Here is a 22,467-nt window from a genome sequence, read left to right on the forward strand (position 1 = left end):
ATCCCCAGCCCCTCGGCATCCATCCCCAGCCCCTCGGCATCCATCCCCAGCCCCTCGGCATCCATCCCCAGCCCCTCGGCATCCATCCCCAGCCCCTCGGCATCCATCCCCAGCCCCTCGGCATCCATCCCCAGCACCTCGGCATCCATCCCCAGCCCCTCGGCACCCATCCCCAGCACCTCGGCATCCCCGGCTCCGGGCACGGGCCCCGCCGAGCTACCGGAGCTGCAGGAGAGGCTCCGGCCCCTCGCGTGAGCTGCCCCGCCGTGCCTGGCACGGGACAGCGCGGCTGTGCCGTGGGCACGGGCACGGTGCCAGGACAAACACGCACGGGGGGAACGGTGGGACACGCCAGCCCCCAGTGCTGCGTGTGCTGGCGTGTGTGACACCGGGGCGTGACACCGCCCTGGTCCGGTTGGCACTTTTCCCTCCTGGAGATGTGTGCATGGAGGTTTTCAGTGGGAAAAGCCCTCGTTTCCCAGCTCTGCCCTGTCCCTGGAGCTGCATCCCGGCTGTCCCCTCGCAGGGGATGGCTCAGGGTGCTCGCCCCGCAGCATCTCCTCCCACGCTCGATGCTGAACCCCAACCCAGCAGCAGAGAGGAGCTCTGTTCCGTGTCCGTGCCAACAGCCCAGCAGGGATTTCTCTCTGCTTTGCCAGAGGTTTCATCCCGCCTCAGTTTCCAGAAGGGGACCAGCCCCGTGCCCTCCTGCCGGCCCCATGTGGGGGATCAAACCCGCTCCCATGCTGGGACCAGCGCCCCGCGAAACCACCGACACCCCCAGCTCTGGTACAAACCTTTTATTCTATTCTCCCTCCCAGCTCAGGGCTGGGTTTGCCCTTCGGAGGCGAGGCCGGGAGGGCTCCGGGGCCGGGGGGGCTCCGGGGCCGGGGGGGCTCCGGGGCCGGGAGGGCTCCGGGGCCGGGGGGGCTCCGGGGCCGGGCTGTCCCGGAGCTCCCGGCCGGGGATGCGGGAGCTGCCGTGGCCGGAACATCACAGACTCCACCGAGCTTCACACGCGGCCGGAAAGCAACAACGAGAAGTGCACCCCAAAACGGACACCAGACCCCCCCACGCCTCCCCCCAACCCGCTTCCCCAAACCCAGATATGTTGGATGGGTGACAGTGACACGGAGCAGCACAAAACCGGTGGGGACGGGGACGAGAGCTCCCGTCCCATCACACCGCGGCCCCCGGGAGCCGCCGGCACACGGAGAGAGCCCAAAAAGCCACGGGAGGGGGTCGGGGGTAATAAGTTAATCTGTACAGACGTGTTAGGTGACACGGGGCTGGCGGGACCGGCCCCTCCCGGCACACGGGTGTCCCCGTGGGGCGCCGAGGAGCCGCATGCCGGGGCAAATCAAACCACGGAACGATGCATGAAATCGAGTGGTGGAGAATGGGGGGAGATGGGGAGGGGGGAGACACCTCCGTGCCCGGGGGCTGTGCCGGGGTGAGCCAAGGGGAGCCGTGCTTGGTCCCACTGCCCAATTTGAGGGCAGCGGTGTGAGCCCAGGGACACAGAGCCCACGTCCTGCCGCCAGCTACAGCCTGGCAGGCTGCTCCCAGCATGGGGCAGGGATGCCGAGCCCAGGATGGAGCCATCCCTACAGGATGCCGAGCCCAGGATGGAGCCGTCCCAGCAGCTCCCACCTCCTGTCCGAGCTTGAAGTCCGGGAAACACCGACTCATCCCCTGCTTGGTCCCACCAGCGACTTGTTGGCACCGGGGCCAGCTCCCCAAGGGCATCACGGAGCAGGGAGGGGAAGGAGCCATCGCAGGGCCCCTCCACAGCTCCGGGAAGAGGCTGGCTGGGTGCTCGCGTGGGCACGGAGGCGGCGGGATCCGCTCCTGTCTCCGGCTGCCAACGCCAAATCCATTCGCCACGTTTCGGCTCCCCGGGGCAATCGGCTCCGGCCGGCGGAAGGGAGTTCCCAGGGCCGGGGCCGGCGCCTCGGAGGCTCAGCCCAAGGTGGGAGGCCGGGGATGTGCCGAGCCAAAGCTCAGAAGGCTGCAGACACTCTCCATCCCCCACCGCAGCCGCCTCCCTCCTGCCCAGCGCTGGAGCCGTGCCCGGAGGGCTGCGGGGCCCCGGCGGCTCCGGGAGGGAGGAGGCAGAGCCCCGCTCCGGGGACGGGCTCCCTGCGGCCTCCCCGCTCTGGCAGCTCCCCTCGTGGCTCTGCAGCCGGGATCGCAGCTCTCGGCACAGCCCTGGAGGAGGCAGAGCCGCTGCCCGGCTCCGGGAGCCTCCCGCAGCCGCCGTGCCCGGGCAGGAGAGCGGGACCCGGCCGGAGATGCCCCTCGGGGAGCTGGGGACGCGGGATCGGGGGGATGCCATGGGGACGGTGACAGGGAGGTGGGAAGGGGCGGGAGAGCTACAGGATGGTCTTGTCCAGGTCGACTTTGAGGGGCAGCGGCCCCGCGTCCTCCCCGCCGTGCGCAGGGCACAGGGTGACGGCGATGACGGGCGGCAGCGGGAAGGTGCCGGGGCCATCCAGGTCCTCCAGGTACTCCTTGTCCCCGTTGATGCTCAGAGGCTGGAAGAGAGGCAGAGACACCAGTGCAGCCCCAGGGCGGGGTGCAGCTCACCCCCAGTTTGGGGGCACCACGGGGCTGGCTGTGGGTGCACCTCACACCCTGCCCAGCCATGCCCGCTGTCCCTGGCACCCTGGGGCTGTGCCCACCCCTACCTGGGGCTTGACGTGCTGCTCGGGGGCAGTCACCAGGCTGGCACAGCTGAGCCACAGCATCACCATGATGGAGAGGAAGAGGCAGGCGGCCAGGATCCAGCGAGGAAGGCCCGAGCGCCTGTAGCACCCCACCACCCCCCGCCAAAGAGAAGGGACGAGTTTATGGCAGGGCACGGGCTGGGAATTGGGGTCGGGCACGTCCAGCAGGTCCCAGAGCACCTACTTGGACATGCAGCCGAGGAAGTCGTGCTCCTGCTGCGGGGGGTCCGGGGGGTGCGCCTTGGCTCTGCCCCGCGGCTCCTTCACGGGGGGCTTGTCCCCCTTGGCCCGGGGGCCTGGCAGGGGAGAGGCGATGCTGATGGGCTCCCATGTGGGCACACCCTCCCCTCGCCCATCCCCTTGCCGCCATGGGGGTCCCCCTCTCCCCCCGGGACCCTCTGCCCACTAAGGGGGCGCAGAGGATCCCGGCAGCTTCGTGGAGCAGGGCCCCATCCGGATCCCCCTCAGCGTGGGTGTGGGGAGCTGATCAGACCCGAGAAGTGGGAAATTTGTTCAGCTCTGGAGAGCCCAGAAGGGAGCCAGGAGGGCTTGGGGGCTCCCAGCCCCCTCCCAGCAGCCCAGACCCCCCGCACCTGTGTGGGGCTGGGGGACACCAGGGCTGGATCCCAGTCCCGATCCCGGCTGCGCTGGTTGGATCTCCAGGGCCTCGGGTGCTGGAAACTCCATCTCAGGCTGGGACTGGGCCGGCAGGGAGAGAGGGAGAAGGCAGTGAGGAAGGGGTCCCCACCCCTCTGGGCACCCCCAGAGAGGGTCCTGGGGACACCCCCACCTGAAACACCACGACTTTGCCATCGTCCGCCTGCAGGTAGAAGGTCCAGGTGGAGGAGATGAAGCTCTGGGCAGAGCTGACGATGTCGTTGCAGAAGGTGGAGACCAAATCCAACATGGAAAACGACGGCGCTTTCAGCTCCAGGCTCTGCAAAGGAGCGGGGACATCACCTCACCTCCCCTCATCACCCACCCCGAGGCCGCGGTGCTCAGCTTTGGGCTCAGCCTGCTTCTCCCAGCACAGAAAGGGACGTGCTCCAGTCCCAGCAGGGTCCCCAAGCCAGGGCTGCGCTCCCTGGGGTGAGCACCCAGCTTTGGGGCCATCCCCCAGCCCCAGGACCGCGGCTGTGGGGTGGGATCAGCCTCCTGTGCCGGAGACAATGGGAGCGGAGCGGCCGCGGTGCCGAGGGCGTTCCTCTCCTGGCAGCCTCTCGGTGCCCTGGATTCTTGGCCGTCGCGGCAGTTTGTTATTTTTAAAGCATCCCTGCTGGAATCCGCTTGGCTGCTCCCTGCCACTGGCTCCGAACATTTTCCGACAGCCCCTTGCACGGTCAAACCAGCAAACAGGAAATAAATAGGTCAGATTCTGTATCTAATTATTATGCTAAATCTGCTTTGCCTGCTCGTCTGGGAACCCGAGGAAAAATGCTTTGGGTGGGTGGAGGGGGTGAGGGCCCTCCCTGTCACCCCCCAGTCACCCCCAGATCTCATCCCTGGCCTTGGAGAGGGGTTGGGAGATGGGATCAGGCACCGGGCTGCAAAGGAGGGGTGCTCAAAGGAGCTTTTCACTCTTTTTACGGCGTGGATTCATCTTTGCTGCACGTGCACGAAGCCAAAAGCCTCTTCCTTGGGCCAAAGTCTAATTTAATTAATTGGGCAAAAGCTGAATTAATTAAATGTAGGAGGGGAAAGCGTTGCTGATTGCTGGGAAGGATAACGAATCAAAACTGGGGGAATCTGCCATGATGATGGATGATGGATGGATGATGGATGGATGGATGGATGGATGATGGATGATGGATGGATGGATGGATGGATGATGGATGGATGGATGGATGGATGGATGGATGGATGGATGGATGGATGATGGATGGATGGATGGATGGATGATGGATGGATGGATGGATGGATGGATGATGGATGGATGATGGATGGATGGATGGATGGATGGATGGATGGATGGATGGATGGATGATGGATGGATGGATGGATGGATGGATGGATGGATGGATGATGGATGGATGAGGGATGGATGGATGATGGAAGGATGGATGATGGATGGATGATGGATGGATGATGGATGATGGATGGATGATGGATGGATGGATGGATGGATGGATGGATGGATGGATGGATGATGGATGGATGGATGGATGGATGGATGGATGGATGGATGGATGGATGATGGATGATGGATGATGGATGGATGGATGGATGATGGATGATGGATGATGGATGGATGGATGGATGGATGGATGGATGGATGGATGGATGGATGGATGATGGATGGATGGATGGATGATGGATGGATGGATGATGGATGGATGGATGATGGATGGATGGATGGATGATGGATGGATGGATGGATGGATGATGGATGGATGGATGGATGGATGGATGATGGATGATGGATGATGGATGGATGATGGATGGATGGATGATGGATGGATGATGGATGGATGGATGATGGATACTACACGTGTGGGGTGTCCCCCATCCCGAGGGAGGGGAGGGACGGTGCTGAGCTCCTGTTCAAGGAAGGATTTCCCCGTCTCCCTTCACCTTCTCCTTCCTGCTCTCCTCCACCTCGGGCAGCTGCTTGCGGCACCCGGTCACGCACCCGAACTGCTCCTCGGCGTTGCCGTAGGCTTCGGCGCAGGCTGGGGGAGAGGAGGGCTCAGGGTTTGGGGGTGCTCAGTCCCTGGGACCCCCGTGCCCCTCCCCACCGCCGCCCAGGACCGCTGCGGGGCTGAGCGGGCGGGACGTTCCGCGGGGCGCCGGTGTCGGGGGTCGCGCTGCTCCCGGTGGGATGTGGGGATCCCCCCGGGACGGCTCTTGGGGCTCGGGGGCCGAACCGGCTCCTCTCACCTGCTTCGCACTCGGCTCTGGTGGTGTTGAGCTCGGCGCTCGCATCCACGAAGTGACAGATGGAGAACAGCCGGCAGCCCCGGTAACAGGCGTTGAGAACAGCATCCTGCGGCGAGGAGGAGGAGGAGGAGAGCGCGGAGCTGGCACCGGACACCCCCCCGCGGCCTCCCCCCTCCAGCTGGGGGGCACCGGGCAGCGCCGCCCCCGCCCAGCACCGCGGTGGGGCTGGCACCCCAAAGCTGGCGTTCCCAGGGCAGGGAGAGCTGCCCCGGCTGCACCCCACGGTCCTCGTGGAGGGACCCCCCATCTCTGCTGACACCAGCCAGGCCCTGGCATGGGCTGGCAGGAGGTGGGGGTGCACCACTCTGGGGGAGGGGTACAGATTTTGGGGGCCGGGAACACACTGGGGGGGTTTGGGGGCCACACGGAGCCTCCACGGGGGTCACCAGGAGTGGGCAGGCTCAGGGTAATGGGTGACACTGCGGGCACCCCAAACCCGAGGGGATGCCCTCACTGGGGGCACCCCAAAGCTGCTGGAGGAGACCATTGGGGGTGCCCCGGTGCCCCCCATGTTGCTCCCACGGGGGGGCCAGTGTGGGGCTGCGTTGGCAGAGATGAATGTCAGGGGTGTCCCCACTGCTCCTGGTGGCCCCAGTCCCCTCCAGTGCTCCCAGTGCCCCTGGTGTCCCCACTGGTGCCCCTGCTACTCCTGGTACTCCCAGTGTGCCAGGTGCTCCGGGTGCTCCCAGTGCTCCCAGTGCTCCCAGTGCCCCGATGCTCCTGGTGCTCCCCATGCCCCCATGCCCCCCAGTGCTCCCAGTGCTCCAAGTGCTCCCAGTGCCCCCAGTGCCCCAATGCTCCTGGTGCTCCCCATGCCCCTGGTGCTCCCCATGCCCCTGGTGCTCCCAGTGCTCCCAGTGCTCCCAGTGCTCCCAGTGCTTCATGCCCCTGGTGCCCCCCAGTGCTCCCAGTGCTCCCAGTGACCCAATGCTCCTGGTGCTCCCCATGCCCCTGGTGCTCCCCATGCCCCCCAGTGCTCCCAGTGCTCCCAGTGCCTCATGCCCCTGGTGCCCCTCAGTGCTCCCAGTACTCCCAGTATTCCCAGTGCCCCGATGCTCCTGGTACCCCCAATGCAATGGATGCTCCCCATGTCTCTGGTGCCCCCCAGTACTCCCAGTGCCCCGATGCTCCTGATGCTCCCCATGCCCCTGGTGCCCCCCAGTGCTCCCAGTGCTCCCAGTGCCCTGATGCTCCTGGTATCCCCAAAGCCATGGATGCTCCCCATGTCTCTGGTGCCCCCCAGTGCCCCCAGTACTCCCAGTGCCCCGATGCTCCTGGTACCCCCAGTGCTGTTGCTGCTCCCCACGCCCCCGTTGCCCCCCCAGCCCCGGTGTCCCGGTGCCCCGGACTCACGGCGGCGGCCCGGCGCTGCAGGCTGCGGCCGCACTGCCCGCGGCACCCGCCGGTGTCTCCGAGCTGCGGCGAGAAGGGGTCGGTGGCGGCGGCGGCGGCGGCGGCGAGAAGGGCCAGGCCGAGGGCGAGCGGGGCCCGGGGCCGGCGGGCCGGGGCCGCCATGGCGGAGCGGAACGGAGCGGAACGGAGCGGAGCCGAGCGCAGCCACCGCCGCCACCGCCGCCGCCGGCCCCGCCGTGACGCGCTGTGCGCCGGGCGGGGGGAGCCGGGGGCGGGGGGAGCCGCCGCAGCCTGCCGCAGATCCACCGGCACCGGCACCGGCACCGGCACCGGCACCGGCACCGGCACCGGGGGGTGAGGGGAACCCCGGGATGCAGGAGAAGGGGGCCAAGGAGCAGGGATGCCCGGGGATTGGGGGATGCACGGGGATTGGGGGATGCCTGGGCACCCACCGGGGGATGCCCGGGGATTGGGGGATGCCGGGGCACCGGGGGATGCACGGGGATTGGGGGATGCCGGGGCACCGGGGGATGCACGGGGGACAAAGGGGACGTGGGGACCAGATTTATGGGGAGCAGAGCGTGTAGGGGGACCACGGGCTAAGGGAGGCACTGGGGGATGCAGGAGGGTTCAGGGGGACCGGGGGATGTGCAGGGACACAACAGGGACACAGCGGAACTTGGGGCCACCCTGGCACAGAGGGACCGAAGAGAGCAGCGGGACTGAGGGGATGACCGGGAGCTGTGTCACACCGGCACTGGTGTCACACGGAGGGACAGGGCTGCCTCAATGCCACCCACAAGGACCGCCAACCCCTCAGGAGGGTCCCCAGCCAGTGTGAGACCCCACTGTGCCACCCTCTGTGCCCCTCGAGGACTCCCCAAGTCACCTTCATGGGTGCTCAGGGCCCCCCGGCCGGTGCTGGGCTCTCGCTGACACCCCGGGTTTGCAGTTGGGATTTCAGAGGCTTTAAAGGACATCAAAGGCACCCCCACGACCCCCCCCTCACCCCTGCCCTGCCCATTCCCCTAATTGATGGCAGCACCCCAAAGTGGGCCCGGGGGGAGGAGGAGGGGGAGGGCTGGGGGCTCCGCTAACCTCCGGCCCTAATGGGGAACACATGGCAAGACCCCGGCGCGGGGAAGGGGGGGGGTCTCCCTGTCCCAGCCCAGGACTGAGGGGTGCCCCGTGCCCTGGGGCAGGGAGAGAGGGGTTGGGGGGGCTGGGGGGCGCAGCCCGTGCCCCCCCCCGGTGCAGGGAGCGGGGCCTTTCCTCTCCCGCCGGTTTATTCACCTTATTCACCAAAGCAGAAAAGGAGCGCGGCCGGGCCGGGGGCGCTGCCGGAGCGCCGCTCTCCCCTTCCCCCTCCTGGAGCCCCGCCAGCCCCGGCCCCGGTCCGGCACCGCTGGGGAACGGCCGAGTAAACGGGGCAGATTGGGGCTGCCACCGTCAATCGCGGCTCGCACCGGCGGCGGGGGCACAGCCCGGACCCCCGGCGGCACCGGGAGCCTCCGGGCATCGCCCCCCACACCTGCCCGCGCTCCGTCCGCTCACCTTCCCACGGAAAAAAAACCCTTTCCCAGGCAAAAACCTCCGAGCTGGCAGGACTTGCCGCCCTCCCTCCTCCCCTCTCCACAAACACCCGCTGCCTTTCCATTTATCACTACTCACCTCCGGTTTTTCCCGGAGCCTTTCGGGAACCTCCGGCTCCCCCCGGTGTCCCCACGGTGCCTTCCACGGGCAGGGGACCCTTCGCTCCGCGTCCCAACCCTTCCGAGCCCATCCCTGCTGCTCAAGCACCCTCTTGACATTTTTCCCTCTGCTCTGGAGCTGCTCAGACTCCGGCACGGGGCTGTTTGTGCTTCCCAAAGCAAACAGAGGCGGGAAGGTGCGGCCGCCCTGAGGATGCTCTGCAGGGAAAGGGTGCGGGGGGGCGGCAGGGAAGGGGTTAAGAGGGTTATAAATTACCCATGGATGTGGAAATGTGACTGAGAGGAATAGAAAGCAAACTCTGCCTGCTGGATTCTTTGCATTTCTTGCCTCTTTATTTTTCCCCCAGGTCACTTTAAAAGGATGCAGGCAGTCGAGGCAGCTCCGCTGCGCCTCTCCTCCCGCTTTTCCCGGGCTTTGTTTTTTTTTCCTTGTTTGTTTTTTACACCCTGGCCCTTGAGCCAGATGCTGTCTGCGTCCAAGGATTTTATGGAGTGAGCTCTGGCTGGGAAATCAAGTAATTAGATTAATTCGGGGCCCTGGTGACACACGATGGAGGGAGGCGGGAAGGTGGCGGCCGGTGGGAAGCGGGACCGAGGATGCTCCGAGCGGGTTCGGGGATGTCCCCAGGGTCACCCGCGTCCGTGTGGGCAGAGCAGAGTGTTGGTGGCACGCAGCCGGGCCCCACGGGCAGATCCTGCGCCCGGCGGGGCAGAGGGGCCCTGGGAACGGAGCCCCGCCGGGGGCAGCGGGACCGCGCCGGCCTCGGGGGACCCCGGTGCCGCCGCTGAGGGCCCGGCCCGGGGCTCAGCGCTGGATCCCGCCCCGGGCCGGTGCTCGTGGGCCGAGGGAGCGGCTTTAAAGGTCACTGCAAAGGGCAGCGCCGAGCGGCCGCCGCTGACTCAGAGCGGCTCGGTCACCGCCGGCTGCTCCCGGCGGGTCCTGACGCCACCCTGGCACTGCCCGGGGCTGGGGACGCTGTCCCCTCACCCCGTCCCGGTGCCACAGGTGCTGCTGTGAGTCCCTGTGCCACCTGCGCTGACAGCCCGCGTGTCCCCGGTGACACCGGTGGGGACCGACGCTCCCCTCCTGCCGTCGCTGTCCCTCCGTCTTCCCCCTCTGCCACCCAGAGCCACCCACGTCCCCTCTGGCAGCGCCAGGGTGGGTCACCCCCTCCCCGGACCCCCCCCCAAGCCTGGCTGCCCCGAACCCCCCAAACTGCGGCCCGGCCGGCGCTGGGGGAAGCAGCGGGGGAAGGTCCGGGCAGTGCAGGTGGGCAGCCGGGGTGGCCGCAGCTCCCGGCTCGGCCCCGGTTCCAGGGGGGAATTTCTCCTTCCCGCAGCACCCAGGGCTGGCTGCGGGCCCCGGGGGCTTCCCGGGGGGCGCGGGCGGTGGGTCGGGATCGCGGGCGGCCGCCGGCCCCCGGGGCAGCCGTGATTCACTCGGCCAGACTGCGGCCGCTGGGGCTGAAGTTTCTCAGGCTGGGTGGCTCCCGGAGCCTGACATTTTTGGGAAATTTCAACAAAAACAGTTCAGAAGCTTCCAAAAAACAGGACGATGGGAAAAGGCATTGTTTGGGCTCCCTCCCCCTCTCGTTTTTTATTGTGTTTTCTAATCTCTGCAATCCCTGCTGGTGCCCAACACCTCGGAGCCCCACGCAGGAGTCACCCCCCGACTCCCCCCACCCCGGGCCACCCGCGTGTCCCCTGCCACCCTCCACGCTCCCTTCCCGGCAGGGAGAGGTGTCCCCTCTCCTCCCAGCCGGGGACACGCCACACGTGGGGACAGTGGCTTGGCCGTGACCAGGACCTGCTGTCCCGGGGTCTCTGACCTCTCTGGGGGTCTGCAAAGCTCTCGGTGCCACCGAGACCCCGGAGGGGGCACCAGGGGGACACCCAAGGGGGGTGGCTTTGTCCCGATGCTGGTGGCACAACGGGACACGCCACCAGCCCTGGGGACAAAGGCAGCCCCAGTCTGGGGGGACCTGGAGCCATTTGGGGTGGTTTAGCCACTTCTGTGGGGTTTTGAGGAGGAAAGCCCAGAGATGCCGGATTCGATAGAAAACCTCGGGATTTATGGGATGATATTCCTGCTTTCGACCCAAAAATAAGTAATAAAAGGGGTTTGGATCTTAAAGGCGCTTGGAGCGCGGGGAAGCCGCGGCGGGGGGGGCCCGTTCGGCGGCGAGAGCGGCCCCGGGGGCGCGGGAGGGTCCACGCGTGAGTCACCCGTGGGCCGGCGGCCCCGGAGCGGCTCTTACTCACCTACCGGGGGGGTCGGGGGGAGCGGGACACCGGCCCCGGGACGGCTGAGGGGGGGTCCAGCATCCCGCGGTGGCAGCGGGCACCGGGCGGGGGCCGGTCCCGGGGCCGGTCCCGGGGTCTGTCCCGGGGCCGGTACCGGAGCGGGACGGGGAGGGGGGGGTAGCGGGGCCGGTGGCTTTCTGCCCCCCCGGGGGCGGTCCCGGGGCGGGGCCAGGGCGGCAGTTGGGGCTTTGGTAACCGGGGGTTGCTCAGACTTGCTCGGGACTTCCCCGGACGTGCCGGTGCGCTCCGCCGCCCCGGGCACCGACGGGCACCGGAGCAGGCCATGCCGCCGCCGCCGCTGCTCCCGATGCTCCCGCTGCTGCTCGTGCTCTGCCCGCGCCTGCCCCGCGCCGACCCGCTCTCCTGTGAGTACCGGCAGCACCGGGCGGCTCCCGCAAGGTGGGCGCGGGGCGGGCGGGGGTCCCGTCGGGGCCACGCGGGCGCGGCGCGGAGCCCCCCGGGGCTCTCCCGTCCGGCTCCGGCCCCGGCGTGCGGAGCCCCCCGAGGTTCCCCCGCTCTTTTCCGCGTGTCCCGTCCCCCCCCTCCACCGGTGCCGGGATGCGGAGCCCCCCGGGGCTGTCCCGTTCCCCTCCGTGTGCCGCGTCCCCCCCGGCCCCGGGATGCGGAGCGGTCCCGGGCGCGGAGGGGGCACCGCCGGGCGCACCTCGGGGCTGCGCTTCTCCTGCTGCGGAGGAGGACGGGGACCCCCCCGCGGAGGGTAGCCGGGACCCCCCATCGCCCCCGGACAGCCAGCCGGGACCCCCCATCCCCGTCCCCGCAGCCCAGCCGGGACCCCCCCGCCCCTTCCCCGCAGAGAACAATGGAGGAACCTTTTTGTGCTGCCCCCCATCCCCGAGAGTAGCGAGGAGAGCCCCCCTCCCCCGGAGCAGCGAGTGCTCCCCCTCCCCACGGAGAACGGGGACCCCGAGAGGGGCCGGTGCCCCCTTGTCCCCCTCCCCGCCGTCCAGCCCCCCCTCCCGCAGAACAATGCGGCTCCATTCCCCACCCAGGACAATGGAAACCCCCGGCCTCCGCCCGGAGAACAATAGCGAGCCCCTTCCCCACGCGACCCCCTCACACCTCCGGGAGCCATCGCCCCCCTCTGTCCCCCCAAAGCCTCTGAGACCCCCCCTCCCCCCGCCGAGAACAACGGGGTCCCCCCTTCCCCCCGGAGAGCCGCCCCCATCCCAGAGAACAATGAATCCCTTTTTCCCACCCAGAACAAAAAGGATCTCCCTCCCCGCCCCACGGAAAAGAACGAACCCCCCCAAAAAAATCCCCCAGGGGGCCCCGCAGTGATGCCAAATTTGGGGGCCCCACCCGGCGGTGGCAGGTCCGGGAGGTGCCACCTGTGGAGCGGCCTCAGCCCCGCGGGGATGGGGGCACAGGGGGATGGGGGACACGGGGATGGGGGCACACGGGGGAGGGGTCTCCCCTTCCCCACAGAGCCCTAAAGCCGCCGGACCCCCGTTTCGGCCGCCGCCCCGCTGCCCCCGCCGCGGGCCGAGCCCGGGGAGGGCGAGATGCCGCTCCCCGCTGGCCCGGCAGGAAGTTCGGCTTCCTCCCTATGATGGGAATTTCTCAGGGCGATGGATGTTCTCCGCTCCGACGCGCCAACGGGACCGGCCGGGAACGGCTCCGCTCGCCCGGCAGCTCCCGCGGCCCCTCCCCGGCCCCGCCGCGGACCCCCGGCCCAAACCCGGCCCGAACGGGGCAGCCCCGAGCGCATTTACCGGGGCAGGAATTCCCGGAGCGGCGGGCTGGGGAGGAAAAACACCCCAAAAATCCCTTTCTAGCGGCCGGTAGCGAGAGCGGCCGGGGCCGGTGGCTCCCGGTGCCCACCCCGGTGCCCACCCGGTGCCGGGAGGGGCCGGTCCCACCGGGACAAGGCGCGGACCCGCGGCGGGGCTGAGCCCGCACCTTCCTCCCCCCAACCCGCGGGGTCCCCCCGCACCCCCAATTCCCCCTCCCCGCGGGGGTCGGGGCAGCGCTGCCCCGCGGCCCTCGACGTGCGGCGCTGGCCAAGGCGAAGCCAAATCTCCTTTTAGAGAGCGAAAGTTTCCCCTCGGTGCAGCTCGGCCGCGCTGGAATGCCTGGGCTTTTTATAAATCCCTCCTCGAGCCCGGCGATGGGCACGAGAAATGCCACTCGGGGGAAAAAAACACTGGAGAGCGCGGTAGAAAAGAGGATAAAGCGTTTTTGGGTACCGTGTCTGCCCGCAAAGCTCGCTGCTCGAGTTTTAGAAGAGCTCAAACTACACATATATATTTAATTTTATTTTTCCTGCGGAATTCAGAGCTTCCCAAATTCCCCTTTTGTTCTTCAGGGCAATTATTTCTATTTTCCTTTAACCCCCTGCACAGCTCAATAAATCTTTTTTAACCGCGTGATCTCTGACACTTATCGGAGATTTTTTTTTTCTTTTTTTTCCCTCCCCCCTTTTCTTTCCCAACCCCTTAAAACTCCGATCTAAAACTAAAATGAAATCCGGCCCTTCGGAAGAAAAGCATAAACGTTCCCGACACCTTGGAAATGTGGTTTTACTTTATAGCATTACTTAGCACCTGATCAGCATTTTTTTTTTTGCGATAGAGAAGCCATAAAACCCCCGAGCAGGTATTTTCCTTGCAACTTGCACATTCCTCAGCCTGCCTGCGTCTCTCCGGCCCTTTCCTCTCCGATTGGAAAACTTCACACTTTTCCCTTTTAAAACACATGTTCGGCACTGCGGCCGTGCTGAAGGGGGAAAATAATTCCAGGGGGAAAAAAATAGAATATATATATGTATATAATTGGCCCCTCCAGAGGCTCCTGCTTGGAGGAGGGGAAAAAAAAACCAAAATCCAGGGGAAAAAAATACAGAGAGAGAGAAATTTGGCCCTTCCAGAGGGTCCTGCTCGGAGGATGGGGAACGTGTCTGTTTTACGGTGCTCGTGTGAGTTTTGGGGTGTCCCGGGGTACCCATCCCCACCCCGCCGATGTTCGGGGTGCCCGGTACCGGCTCGGGGAGTCCCGGGGTACCGCGGGGTGCCCGGTACCGATCCGCGGGCGCTCGGGGTGCCCGGTACCGATCCGCCGATGTTCGGGGTGCCCGGTACCGGCTCGGGGTGTCTCGGGGTACCGCGGGGTGCCCGGTACCGGCTCGGGGTGTCCCGGGGTACCGCGGGGTGCCCGGTACCGATCCGCGGGCTCTCGGGGTGCCCGGTACCGGCTCGTGGTGTCCCGGGGTACCGCGGGGTGCCCGGTACCGATCCGTGGATATTTGGGGTACCCCAGGCTGCTTTTCCCCGCTGGGTTTTCCTCCTCCCCCCCGGCAGCATCCCCCAGGCACGGCCGCGGTTCCTAATTAAGGCTGCCCGGCGGAAGGAGGGTTCGGAGCGCTAATTGCGGAGGGGGTCGGGGGGATTTGGGGTTCGGATTTCGGGGTCGGGGCCGGGAGCCGGGGCGGGCGGCGGGCGCTGAAAGCCGAGCGGGGCCGGGAGGGCGGAGGGGCGGGGAGGTCGCGGCACTTCCCGGGAGGTAATTTGGGAGATATTAGCCCGGCGCGTGCGGATGGAGCCGATAAGGGATGACGGACACGGAACACCCGGAGCGGGGCAGCCTCGCGGGGATGAACCGGGACGAACCGGGACGAACCGGGAACGGGAATTTCCCCTCGGAATGTCGAGGGGAGAGCGATGGGATTTGGGAGCACATGGCGAGGATGGGGCGGGAGCTCTGGGGAAGCGCTTCCCACCCCCGGGGGAATTGCTGGACCTCGGCAGTGCTGGCAAAGGGGGGAAGGGGGAAATCCCCTCGAATTTTCTTTTTTTGAAATGCTTTTGTCGCGGAAAACCTTCCGAAGCTGCAACACAGCCCCGCCCCAGCTCTGGGGGGGAAAATAAAAAAGAAAAAAAGTGGATATGAAAAGTACTTTAAGAGTCCTGCAATAGATGTAGATATAAAAATAGATATTAAATGTGTTTAGATGTAAAATATATGTAGATGTAAAAGTAGGTATAAAGCATATTTAAATAGATAAAAATAGGTGTGTATTGAGATACAGAATAGATACAAAATTATTTAAAGAGATATAAAAGACATAAAATGTCCTTATGTATAAAATGGATATAAAATGTGCAGAAGTAAAGAATAGATATGAAACGCATTTAAAACAATGTAAAATAGAAACCAGTGTTTTTAAATGGATGCAAAATAGAAACCAGTGTGTTAAATTGATATAAAATAGATGCATGATGATTTAAATCGATATAAAATGGATATGATTTAAATCAGTATAGGCTTGTGATGACTTAAATCGATGTAAAATAGCTAAACAGCATATTCAAATTAACATAAAACATATATGATGATTCAAATTGATACAGACGTGATGATTTAAAATGACGTAAAACAGCAAAACAATGCACTTAAACAGATCTAAAACGCATTTAAACGAACACAGAAGAGACACGTGAAAATGTATTTACACAGACCCACTTTAGCAGCTCTGCCCTGGCTGGCTCTGATGACTGATCCCCCGCTCTGTTCCGCAGACCCCGCCGTGATTTCCCCGCAGGACCCCACGCTGCTGATCGGCTCCTCGCTGGTGGCGACGTGCACGGTGAGCCCGGGGGTCCCGCTGCGGGCCCAGGACCTGTACTGGACCCTGAACGGGCGGCGCCTCCCGCACGCCTCCTACGCCGCGCTGGGCCCCGCCACGCTCAGCGTGGCCCTGGCGCGCCTCAACGGCTCCCGCCAGCAGTCGGGGGACAACCTGGTGTGCCACAGCCGCGACGGCGGCATCCTGGCCGGCTCCTGCCTCTACGTTGGATGTACGTGGGGGCCGCCGCGCCGCGCCGGGCTCTGGTCACTCTGCTGGGCTGTGGTCACTCTGCGTTGGGCTGTGGTCACTCTGCGTTGGGGTCTGGTCACTCTGCATTGGGGTCTGGTCACTGTGTTGGGCTGTGGTCACTCTGCTGGGCTGTGGTCACTCTGCGTTGGGGTGTGGTCACTCTGCATTGGGGTCTGGTCATTGTGTTGGGCTGTGGTCACTCTGCACTGGGCTGTGGTCACTGTAATGGGCTGTGGTCACTGTAATGGGCTCTGGTCACTGTAATGGGCTCTGGTCACTCTGCGTTGGGGTCTGGTCACTGTAATGGGCTGTGGTCACTCTGCATTGGGGTGTGGTCACTCTGTGCCAGGGTCTGGTCACTCTGTGCCAGGGTCTGGTCACTCTGCTGGGCTGTGGTCACTCTGCATTGGGCTGTGGTCACTGTGTGCTGGGGTCTGGTCACTCTGCATTGGGGTCTGGTCACTCTGCTAGGCTGTGGTCACTCTGTTGGGGTGTGGTCAATCTGTGCCAGGGTCTGGTCACTGTGCTGGGGTCTAGCTACCCTATGCTGGGGTCTGGTCACTGTGCTGGGGTGTGGCCTTACTGTTTTGGGGTCTGGCCACTCTGTGCTGGGGTCTGGTCACTCTGTATTGGGGTCTGGTCACTCTATATTGGGGTCTGGTCACTCTGCTGGGTTCTGGCCACCCTGTGCCAGGGTCTGGCTGCTCCAGGCCAGGGTCCAGCTGGTGCTGGGGTCCAGCCACTCTGCACCAGGGTCTGGCCAGCCCTGGGGTGCGCCTTCCCCGTGGGAGAGAAGCCGGGGATCCCCATGGAGGATTCAGCATCCTGGCTCTCACCAGAGCGTGCCAGGAGCTGCTCTGGTGGAGCCCTGACCCCCACGCAGCTGAGGCTGTTTCGGCAAAGCCTCGGTTAAAACGCGCTTGTCCGAACCAATAATCGTAAGATTTTATCTCGGGCTATTTTAAGGACGATGCCACGTCCCAGGAATATGGAATCGGAACGGGGAACGCAGCCTGGGTTTGTTTTTTGGGTCGCTACGCATTCCCGGGAATACAGAGGCTCAGCAGGGAATGCAGCTTGGATTTGGGGTCTGTGTCTCCGTGGCTGGAATAAAACAGCTCTGGAACCTTTTGTTCTTTGGCTTTTGTCTCTCCAGTGCCCCCAGAAAAACCAGTCAACATCACTTGCTGGTCCAAAAACATGAAGGACCTGACCTGCAAGTGGGCGCCAGGGACAGAAGGGGAGACCTTCCTGCACACCAACTACACCCTCAAGTACAAGCGCAGGTGGGTGCCCACCTTCATCCCCGGTGCTGTTAGAGATGTTGGAGTGGGATTTAATGGGAAACAGGGAACGGACAGCTCGATGCCTCCTGGCTGGCCCCTGCTCGGGGGAGGTGCTGCCGGGATGAGTTTCCTCGTGGAGCTGGGCAGGGTCAGGAGAAGCTGCTGTGGGCCTGGTTGGGTTGGGAACCCCTGAGTGAAGCACGGGGCCGGTCCCCCAATTCTGGCGGTGTGGAACGGCCAAAAAGTGACCCACGGGAGCGTCCCGGGGGTGGGGGAGCGGTGCCGGTACCATCCATCGCTGCCCGCAGGTGGTACGGCCAGGACAACACCTGCCAGGAATACCACACGGCCGGAACCTACTCCTGCCACATCCCCAAGGACCTGGCGCTCTTCACGCCCTACGAGATCTGGGTGGAGGCCTCCAACCGCCTGGGGGTGGCCGTGTCCGACGTGGTCATGCTGGACATCCTGGACGTGGGTGAGCCACGCCACCGCCGCGGTGTCACCGTGGTGTCACCGCGTGCCGGCACCGTGCCGGTGACCCGCGCCATGCTGGGCTGGGGCGGGGGGCAGCAGGAAATGGGCGATATGTGAGCAGAATTGCTCCTAATCGAATTAGGCTGTTTGCTCCGAGCTTTTCCATCCGCGGCTCCTTAACCCTCGCGGCCCCGCGGCGCTGCCCCTGTCCCCGCAGTCACCACGGACCCGCCGTCGGACGTGCACGTCAGCAGGGTGGGCGACCTGGAGGACCAGCTGAGCGTCCGCTGGAGCTCCCCGCCGGCCCTCAAGGATTTCCTCTTCCAAGCCAAGTACCAGATCCAATACCGGGTGGAGGACAGCTCCGAGTGGAAGGTGGGTGGGCACCGGGGGACAGCGCGGGGCACCCGAGGGTGCGGGCGCTGCCATCTGCTCCCTCGGCAGGTGGTGGATGATGTGGGCAACCAGACCTCCTGCCGCCTGGCCGGCCTGCGCCCCGGCACCGTCTACTTCGTCCAGGTGCGCTGCAACCCCTTCAGCATCTACGGCTCCAAGAAGGCCGGGATCTGGAGCGACTGGAGCAACCCCACGGCCGCCTCCACCCCGCGCAGCGGTGAGTGCTGCCGGTGCCGCCGGTGCCGCCGGTCCCTTGCCCGCTCCCTGCCCGGCACCTGGATTTCTGGCAAAGGGGCCAATTTGGAGCTCGGCTTTCCCCTTTCTCCCCTTTTGGAGCCAAAACCCGCTTGTGTTGCTCTCGGCCCTCCTCACTCACGGCACAGCAGCCATGGGGGGGTTGAGGCGCGGCCCCCCATGTGCCACTGACCCCCTCGTCCCCGCAGAGCGAGTGGCGGGGGGCTGCGACCCCAAGGGGGGGGAGCAGAACACGACGCTGCGGCGGGAGCTGAAGCAGTTCTTCGGGTGGGTGAAGAAACACGCCTACGGCTGCTCCAACCTCGGCATCAAACTCTACGACCAGTGGCGCGTGTGGCTGCAGAAATCGCACAAAACACGCAACCAGGTAGGTAAGGAGCCTTTCGCACTTCTTCTCCCCGGCTGGGTGGGGACGGGGGGGGACGCGGGGTGACCCCCCACCCCAGGGATGCTGGGGGGTGACGCCGACCCCGGGCCGACGCGGGGCTCTGCTCCTCTCCGCAGGTTCTTCCCGGCGATAAGTTGTAGCCCGCGGGGGACCGAGCGCCGGCAGGATGGCACGGGGCGCCCGGCGCCCACCCGGGACCGCCCGCGCCCGCCCCGGCCCCGCCGCGGGGGCACCGGGAGGCGGCCGGGGCGCAGCGCGGCCCCGCAGCCCTGGGGGACGGGGTGGGCTGAGGTTGGGGGGCCGGGCTGGCCCAGCCCCGGGGGCTCCGTGGGACCCTGCGGCAGCGAGGGGACCCCCCAGCCCTGCCCGGCCGGGGGAGGCACGGAGGCTTTGCCCCGCCAGCCCCTGGGATGAAAGGGGCGGCGGGGGCTTCCCGGGTGACCCCCCCCTCGCCGCAGTTCTCCCCGGGAAGCGATTTTGGCCTTTTTCTCGCCAGGGTCCCACGTGCGAGTGCGCGGAGGGGTCCGTCCCCAGGGAGCCACGCGGGCTGATTGGAGGCTGCTGGGGTTTGCCCAGTGCCTGCTCCAGTTTTGATTCAAACCAGCCTTATTTTGGTTCCATTTCAGTCAATTAGGAACAGATTTAAGCTTAATGCCAATAAACCTCTGAAACCCCACCGGGGTCTGCGTCAGCGGAGCGGCAGCGCTGCGCGGGGACGGGGATGCAGCGGGCAGCCAAATGGGGCCCGTGGCCCTTGTCACCCCATCCCGGGGCTCCCAGGGGACCCAGCCAAGGCGGAGGGGGTGGCACTGGGGCAGCGGGGGCCACGCGAACCCTTGGGACCACAGCACTCAGGCCAGCTCCGTGGGGACAGGTTTATTTGGGGTGACCCTAGAAAAAGCGCTTGTGGAGCACCGGAGCTGCAGCGGGGCTGGGGGCACAGCCGGTCTCCAAGATGTGGTTTTGGGGGGGCTGCTGCCCATGGGACTCCAGCTGGCAGCAGGGACAGTGCCCAGCTCGATGGGGGCCAAGCACGGCAGCCCCTTGGCACTGCAGGGTGTGGTTTGCCTTTGGCACAGCCCCGGCACTGCCGGGAAGGGGAACCAGCCCCACGCCGGACCCCTCTGCTGGGGGATACTCAGGATTTAGGGGGAGCCCACTTGTCCCAGAGGGAGCTTGTCCACCCCTTCCAGCCTGTGCTCCAGAAAAGGGGCGCAGAGGACAATGCCCACCTTGCCAAGGTGCACCGGGAGCGGGTGGGGGACGAGCGGGGCCCCCGTTCCACCAGCCCGGCCCCTCCAGCCGTTCCCACGGGGACACCCATCACTCAACTTCTTCTGAATCGTACTTCAGGTCCTGGAGAATTTCGCTGATTGCCTCAATGGTTTTAATTAGCCTACGAGAGCGGATGGAAACTATAAATAAAGCCCATATGGAGCGTATTATGTGGGCCGCCTCGCCTTCCCCGCGCTGTTTATGAAACACTCAGCCTGGGGAGGCCGAGGGGACGCGGCCACGCAGCGCCGCCAGACCCCGAAGGCACCATCTGGGCCCCCCTGGGCCGCAGGGAGGGCGGGGGAACGCAGGGAAGGGGCTCCTGGCCTGGGCTCCGTGATCCCTGTGCGTCCCCTCCAACCCGGGACACCCCAGGACTGAGCGGGCTGGGGAGGGGGTGAACCCCAAAACGGGGGGAGAAGGGGATGGCAGTGGGGGTTCTAGCCTAGGGGGATGCTGCCTTCCCAAAATGAGGGGGGACAGCAGCAAAGCCACCACCTACTTGTGCTTGAGCTCCCGCACCTCCTGCTGATGGGCGTCCACCTCGGGCTGCTCCTGTGCCTGCTGCTGGGCCAGCTGCAGCCGCGCCGTCTGCGGGGGGACACCATGGGAGCGGAGACCCCCAAAGCAGCCCCAGCACCGCCCCAGGGAGCCCCCCCAGCCCAGCACCCACCAGCTGCAGCTTCTCCTGCTCCTGCTCCTGGAGCCGGGCCAGGTGCTGGGCCAGCTCGGGGCGGCCGAGCTGGTCCCGCAGGCGGCCGGCGATGCCCAGCACCTCCCGGGAGATGCCGCTGAAGGCCACGGTGACCTCGTGCACCAGCTGCCGGTACCGCGGGAAGTCATAGTGGGGGGCACTGCTCAGGTATGCCCGGTGGCCCCTGCGGACAGGTCATGGGGGGAGAAGTCACTGTCACCACACACCCGGGAGCTCCCAGAGCTGAGCCCCCTTTGCCACCCGCCACAGGCAGCACCAGGAGGGTTTTCCTGCCCGCTCCTGCCTGGATTTGGCAGCATGAGCAGGCAGCCTCATCCCTCCCACGGGACAGGGTTGGAAACTGCTTTTTTTTGGGGGAAAAGTTGGGGGTTTGGTTTTTTTTCATCCTTTACACTCTCAGCCCTGCATCCCAGGAAGTCCATCATCTGCTGGATGCTCAAATAGGATTCAGGTGTCCAGCGCAGAGTCCCGCTGCCAGCTGGAGCTCATCAGCCCTCCCCATGGCCCCGTCCCAACAGGATGCAAAATAATCGGGATGGGGGATCCGGTTCCCTGCTGGGGGTGCCCCGCGTGTCCCGCCCGCCCCGGTGGGTGCCGCCCCCCGGGAGCCCATCCCGGTGCCGGTGCCGGTGCCGGTGCCGGTACTCACTCCTCGAAGAGCCGATAGGTCTCGACCCGCTCGCTCTGCAGCGCCCGCAGCCGCTGCAGCAGCTCCCGCACGGCCTCGCCCGTCTGCGGGACAGAGGGGACGGGCGCTGGGGGACGCGGCGGCACCGGTCACCCGGTAACGGGCTCCGGGCACAGCCGGTACCGCCCAGAGGGATCACCCCGGTGCTGCGGCAACGCGTCCTCGCCCAGCACCTGGTCCTGGGGGTCCCGGGTGGGTTCCGGCCGCGGTGCTTGAGCTGAGCCCAGCACCGGCACCGGGACCCGCCCGTCACGCACCGGGAGCCCCCCGGCCCTGTGCACACAACAAAGACGGGCACCGGGACCCCTCATATCCCCCTGCCCACCCACCGGGCCCCCAGGCCACTCATGCACGAACCGAACTGACACCGGGATCCCACAGACACGTGTCCGCGATACCGACGGGCACCGGAACCCCCGTCCCGCATCGGGACCCCTGCCTACGTTTGCCCGGACCGGTACCGGGATCCCCGGCCATGCTCACACAACCCAGACGGGCACCGGGACCTCTCCGGCCCCGGGATGTCCCCACCCCGCCGCAAACGCACCGGGAGCCCCCCGGCCACGTGTCCACGGAGCGGCACCGGGATCCCGGTTCACAGCACAGACGGGCACCGGGACCCGCACCCACGGCCCCGCCGTGCCCACGCGCGCACGGACCCGCTCGGCCCCGGGCCGCCCCTCCCGTTCCCGTTCCCGTCCCGCTCCCGGTGCCGCTCACCATGGCCCGGCCCGGCCGCACGGCGCAGGCCCGGGGCCGCGGGGCGGAGCGCGGTTCCGCCGCCACCTGCAGGCACCGACCGGCAGCGCCGCCAGCCCCGGTCCCGGCCCCGGCCCCGTGCGGCCGTCCGTGCCGGGAGCGCACGGCCGGGGCCCGGTGACGCCGAGCGGGATGCAGCGGGGGCTCCGTGAACAGCGGGTCCCGGTGCCCCTCCCTGGACACGCGGCCGGGGCCTCCCGGTGCGTTTGCAGCGTATTGGGGAGAGCCCAGGACCGAGCCGGTCCCATGCACGCCTGGCCGGGGGTCCCAGGGGCGGTGAGGGGGGTCCCGGTGCCCATCAGACCCGGCAGTAGTGACCAGAGGGCTCCCAGTGCACGAGGGGCGTGTAGGGGTGCTGG

The 22,467-nt window shown here is 66.0% G+C and overlaps 3 protein-coding genes across 4 annotated transcripts; 1 reads left to right on the forward strand and 2 right to left on the reverse strand.

Moving 5' to 3' along the window:
- Positions 1 to 785: 785 nt before the first annotated feature.
- Positions 786 to 7,275, reverse strand: TMEM59L (transmembrane protein 59 like). Its single transcript, XM_030256908.4, has 8 exons — positions 7,020 to 7,275; positions 5,607 to 5,712; positions 5,301 to 5,398; positions 3,520 to 3,666; positions 3,323 to 3,428; positions 2,914 to 3,025; positions 2,691 to 2,808; positions 786 to 2,537 (listed from the first exon to the last, which is right to left on the reverse strand). Exons 1-8 carry the CDS (start codon positions 7,179 to 7,181, stop codon positions 2,376 to 2,378), a joined length of 1,011 nt encoding a protein of 336 aa, XP_030112768.4. The 5' UTR covers positions 7,182 to 7,275; the 3' UTR covers positions 786 to 2,375.
- Positions 7,276 to 11,227: 3,952 nt separating this feature from the next.
- Positions 11,228 to 19,347, forward strand: CRLF1 (cytokine receptor like factor 1). 2 transcript variants are annotated; one of them, XM_030256974.4, is made up of 8 exons: positions 11,228 to 11,400; positions 15,571 to 15,849; positions 17,026 to 17,155; positions 17,464 to 17,633; positions 17,850 to 18,007; positions 18,077 to 18,245; positions 18,472 to 18,654; positions 18,788 to 19,347. In XM_030256974.4, the coding sequence occupies exons 1-8, from the start codon at positions 11,319 to 11,321 to the stop codon at positions 18,802 to 18,804; spliced, it is 1,188 nt and encodes a 395-aa protein (XP_030112834.4). In that variant the 5' UTR covers positions 11,228 to 11,318; the 3' UTR covers positions 18,805 to 19,347. The 2 variants fall into 2 exon arrangements, with proteins under 2 accessions (XP_030112834.4, XP_030112833.4); XM_030256973.4 differs by having other exon boundaries at positions 11,229 to 11,400; positions 18,472 to 18,650.
- A 185-nt stretch (positions 19,348 to 19,532) lies between these two features.
- On the reverse strand, positions 19,533 to 22,185 carry REX1BD (required for excision 1-B domain containing). Its single transcript, XM_030256975.4, has 5 exons — positions 22,070 to 22,185; positions 21,311 to 21,393; positions 20,620 to 20,824; positions 20,449 to 20,537; positions 19,533 to 20,067 (listed from the first exon to the last, which is right to left on the reverse strand). Exons 1-5 carry the CDS (start codon positions 22,070 to 22,072, stop codon positions 19,995 to 19,997), a joined length of 453 nt encoding a protein of 150 aa, XP_030112835.2. The 5' UTR covers positions 22,073 to 22,185; the 3' UTR covers positions 19,533 to 19,994.
- Between the last annotated feature and the right edge of the window lie 282 nt (positions 22,186 to 22,467).

The sequence above is a fragment of the Taeniopygia guttata genome, chromosome 28, assembly GCF_048771995.1.
Source record: "Taeniopygia guttata chromosome 28, bTaeGut7.mat, whole genome shotgun sequence".
NCBI lineage: Eukaryota > Metazoa > Chordata > Aves > Passeriformes > Estrildidae > Taeniopygia > Taeniopygia guttata.

Excerpts from the sequence above, each read along its gene's own strand:
- TMEM59L (XM_030256908.4), bottom strand. The coding sequence starts at position 7,181 with ATGGCGGCCCCGGCCCGCCGGCCCCGGGCCCCGCTCGCCCTCGGCCTG. Across the intron at positions 3,429-3,519 it reads GCAAAGTCGTGGTGTTTCAG|TCCCAGCCTGAGATGGAGTT; the intron begins GTGGGGGTGTCC and ends CTGCCGGCCCAG. Across the intron at positions 2,538-2,690 it reads AGCAGCACGTCAAGCCCCAG|CCTCTGAGCATCAACGGGGA; the intron begins GTAGGGGTGGGC and ends CCTCTCTTCCAG.
- CRLF1 (XM_030256973.4), top strand. The coding sequence starts at position 11,319 with ATGCCGCCGCCGCCGCTGCTCCCGATGCTCCCGCTGCTGCTCGTGCTC. Across the intron at positions 15,850-17,025 it reads CTCCTGCCTCTACGTTGGAT|TGCCCCCAGAAAAACCAGTC; the intron begins GTACGTGGGGGC and ends TTGTCTCTCCAG. Across the intron at positions 18,651-18,787 it reads CGCACAAAACACGCAACCAG|GTTCTTCCCGGCGATAAGTT; the intron begins GTAGGTAAGGAG and ends TCCTCTCCGCAG.
- REX1BD (XM_030256975.4), bottom strand. Across the intron at positions 20,825-21,310 it reads ACCTATCGGCTCTTCGAGGA|GGGCCACCGGGCATACCTGA; the intron begins GTGAGTACCGGC and ends ACCTGTCCGCAG. Across the intron at positions 20,068-20,448 it reads GTGCGGGAGCTCAAGCACAA|GCTAATTAAAACCATTGAGG; the intron begins GTAGGTGGTGGC and ends CCGCTCTCGTAG.